This window comes from Propithecus coquereli, unplaced genomic scaffold (genome assembly GCF_000956105.1).
Source record: "Propithecus coquereli isolate 6110/MARCELLA unplaced genomic scaffold, Pcoq_1.0 Scaffold519, whole genome shotgun sequence".
NCBI lineage: Eukaryota > Metazoa > Chordata > Mammalia > Primates > Indriidae > Propithecus > Propithecus coquereli.
In genome coordinates, this window is record NW_012151052.1 from 142,434 (window position 1) to 143,788 (window position 1,355).

The window sequence follows — 1,355 nt, forward strand, 5'->3', positions numbered from 1 at the left end:
ACTAAGAACCCAGAAAGAAAGGAGAGCAATGAAAAAGCAAAGAAATCAGACTGGTATTTAGTGGTATTTCCCCAAGAGGCAAATATTACTCAAAAATATAAAAACAGCATTTATTTGCTTAACTGCAAAAATGAAAACAAAAAAATGTAAATGACCTTAGTTACTAACTACATGCAGATGCATCCAATTTTAAATCTCCAGTCATAACCACTGACCCTTTTTGTACTCCTTTAATTCAATTTATAGAACAACTGTAAGTAAATATCTTGTCAACACTGACAAGAATTTAAGCCTAAGATGTTATCTATTATATTCCGGCTTCTATTCCCAAAGTTACCAGGAAAAATTCAGCTTTACTGGTCCTGGCTCCAAGCCTAGTAGCACAATCTGCCAAAGCAGCAGAAAAGCCATCAGCCAATGATTTCCCTGTGACCTTACAGCTAGCAAAAAGACACTAACCATTCCTGAACTTACAGAATTCTAAAAAACTTGGAAACCATTTTCTATTATAAAAAAAATTCTTCCAAATTACACAAAACACTTTGACACTTCTCCAGTTCCCCTTTCGAATATTCTGCAAATGTGTTGGCCTAAAGGGACAAAGCTCAATGTTGCACATTTTAAAATAAAATCAGGGCCTACACATCATCCAATACAACTGCCAACACTAACCTTCCCTTTGAACTGCCCATAACCATCTGCATTCAGATGTCCCTAAAGTACACTTAAATTAAAATACACTAAAATTCCACTTTTCTCTAGGCTTCCTAAATTGGCAAATACGGGTACCTACCCAGGTCACTCACAAAATTCTGAGCCTTGTTCCACACTACCTCTCCCCAGCCCAGCAGCACAAACCAAGCAGTTGGTAAACTCTGTCCTCTCCACTTCTCTAGGCCTCTCATGCCATTCCCTCCTTTCCACACATACTGCCTTAGCTCAGACTCTCTTCATACCTCTTACGTTGACACAGACAACCTCACTTGGAGTCTAATTAATCACCCAAGATACATGTATCTAAACTCAGATCCTAACACTCATAACTCCTTCTTCAAACACCTATAGTGCCCTGAAAACTGCATGCAAAATAAAACCACCTTTTCATCATTTCTTCCTTTAAGAGCATATTAGTTAAGTGTGTAAATCCCAGTTCTACCACTTATTAGCTTTATGACCTTAGACAAGTAACTTCTATGTACCTCTATATACTCATTTGTAAAATAAAGATCACAGTAGTACCTTCCCAATAAAGCTGTTCTCAGGGAATAAATGAGTTAATATTGATAAAGCACTCAGAACAGTGTCTAGCACATATAAAACGCCCAAAAAAAGGTTATTATTATTATCCCATTCCC

At 37.1% G+C, this 1,355-nt stretch overlaps 1 protein-coding gene across 1 annotated transcript in view; it reads right to left on the reverse strand.

The window, feature by feature from the left end:
• Positions 1–1,355, reverse strand: part of ANAPC1 (anaphase promoting complex subunit 1) — a 158,631-nt gene that overhangs the window by 116,369 nt on the left and 40,907 nt on the right. The window contains exon 12 of the mRNA XM_012656759.1: positions 338–440. Coding sequence (XP_012512213.1) covers positions 338–440 — 103 coding nt within the window. The remainder of the gene's footprint in view (positions 1–337; positions 441–1,355) is intronic.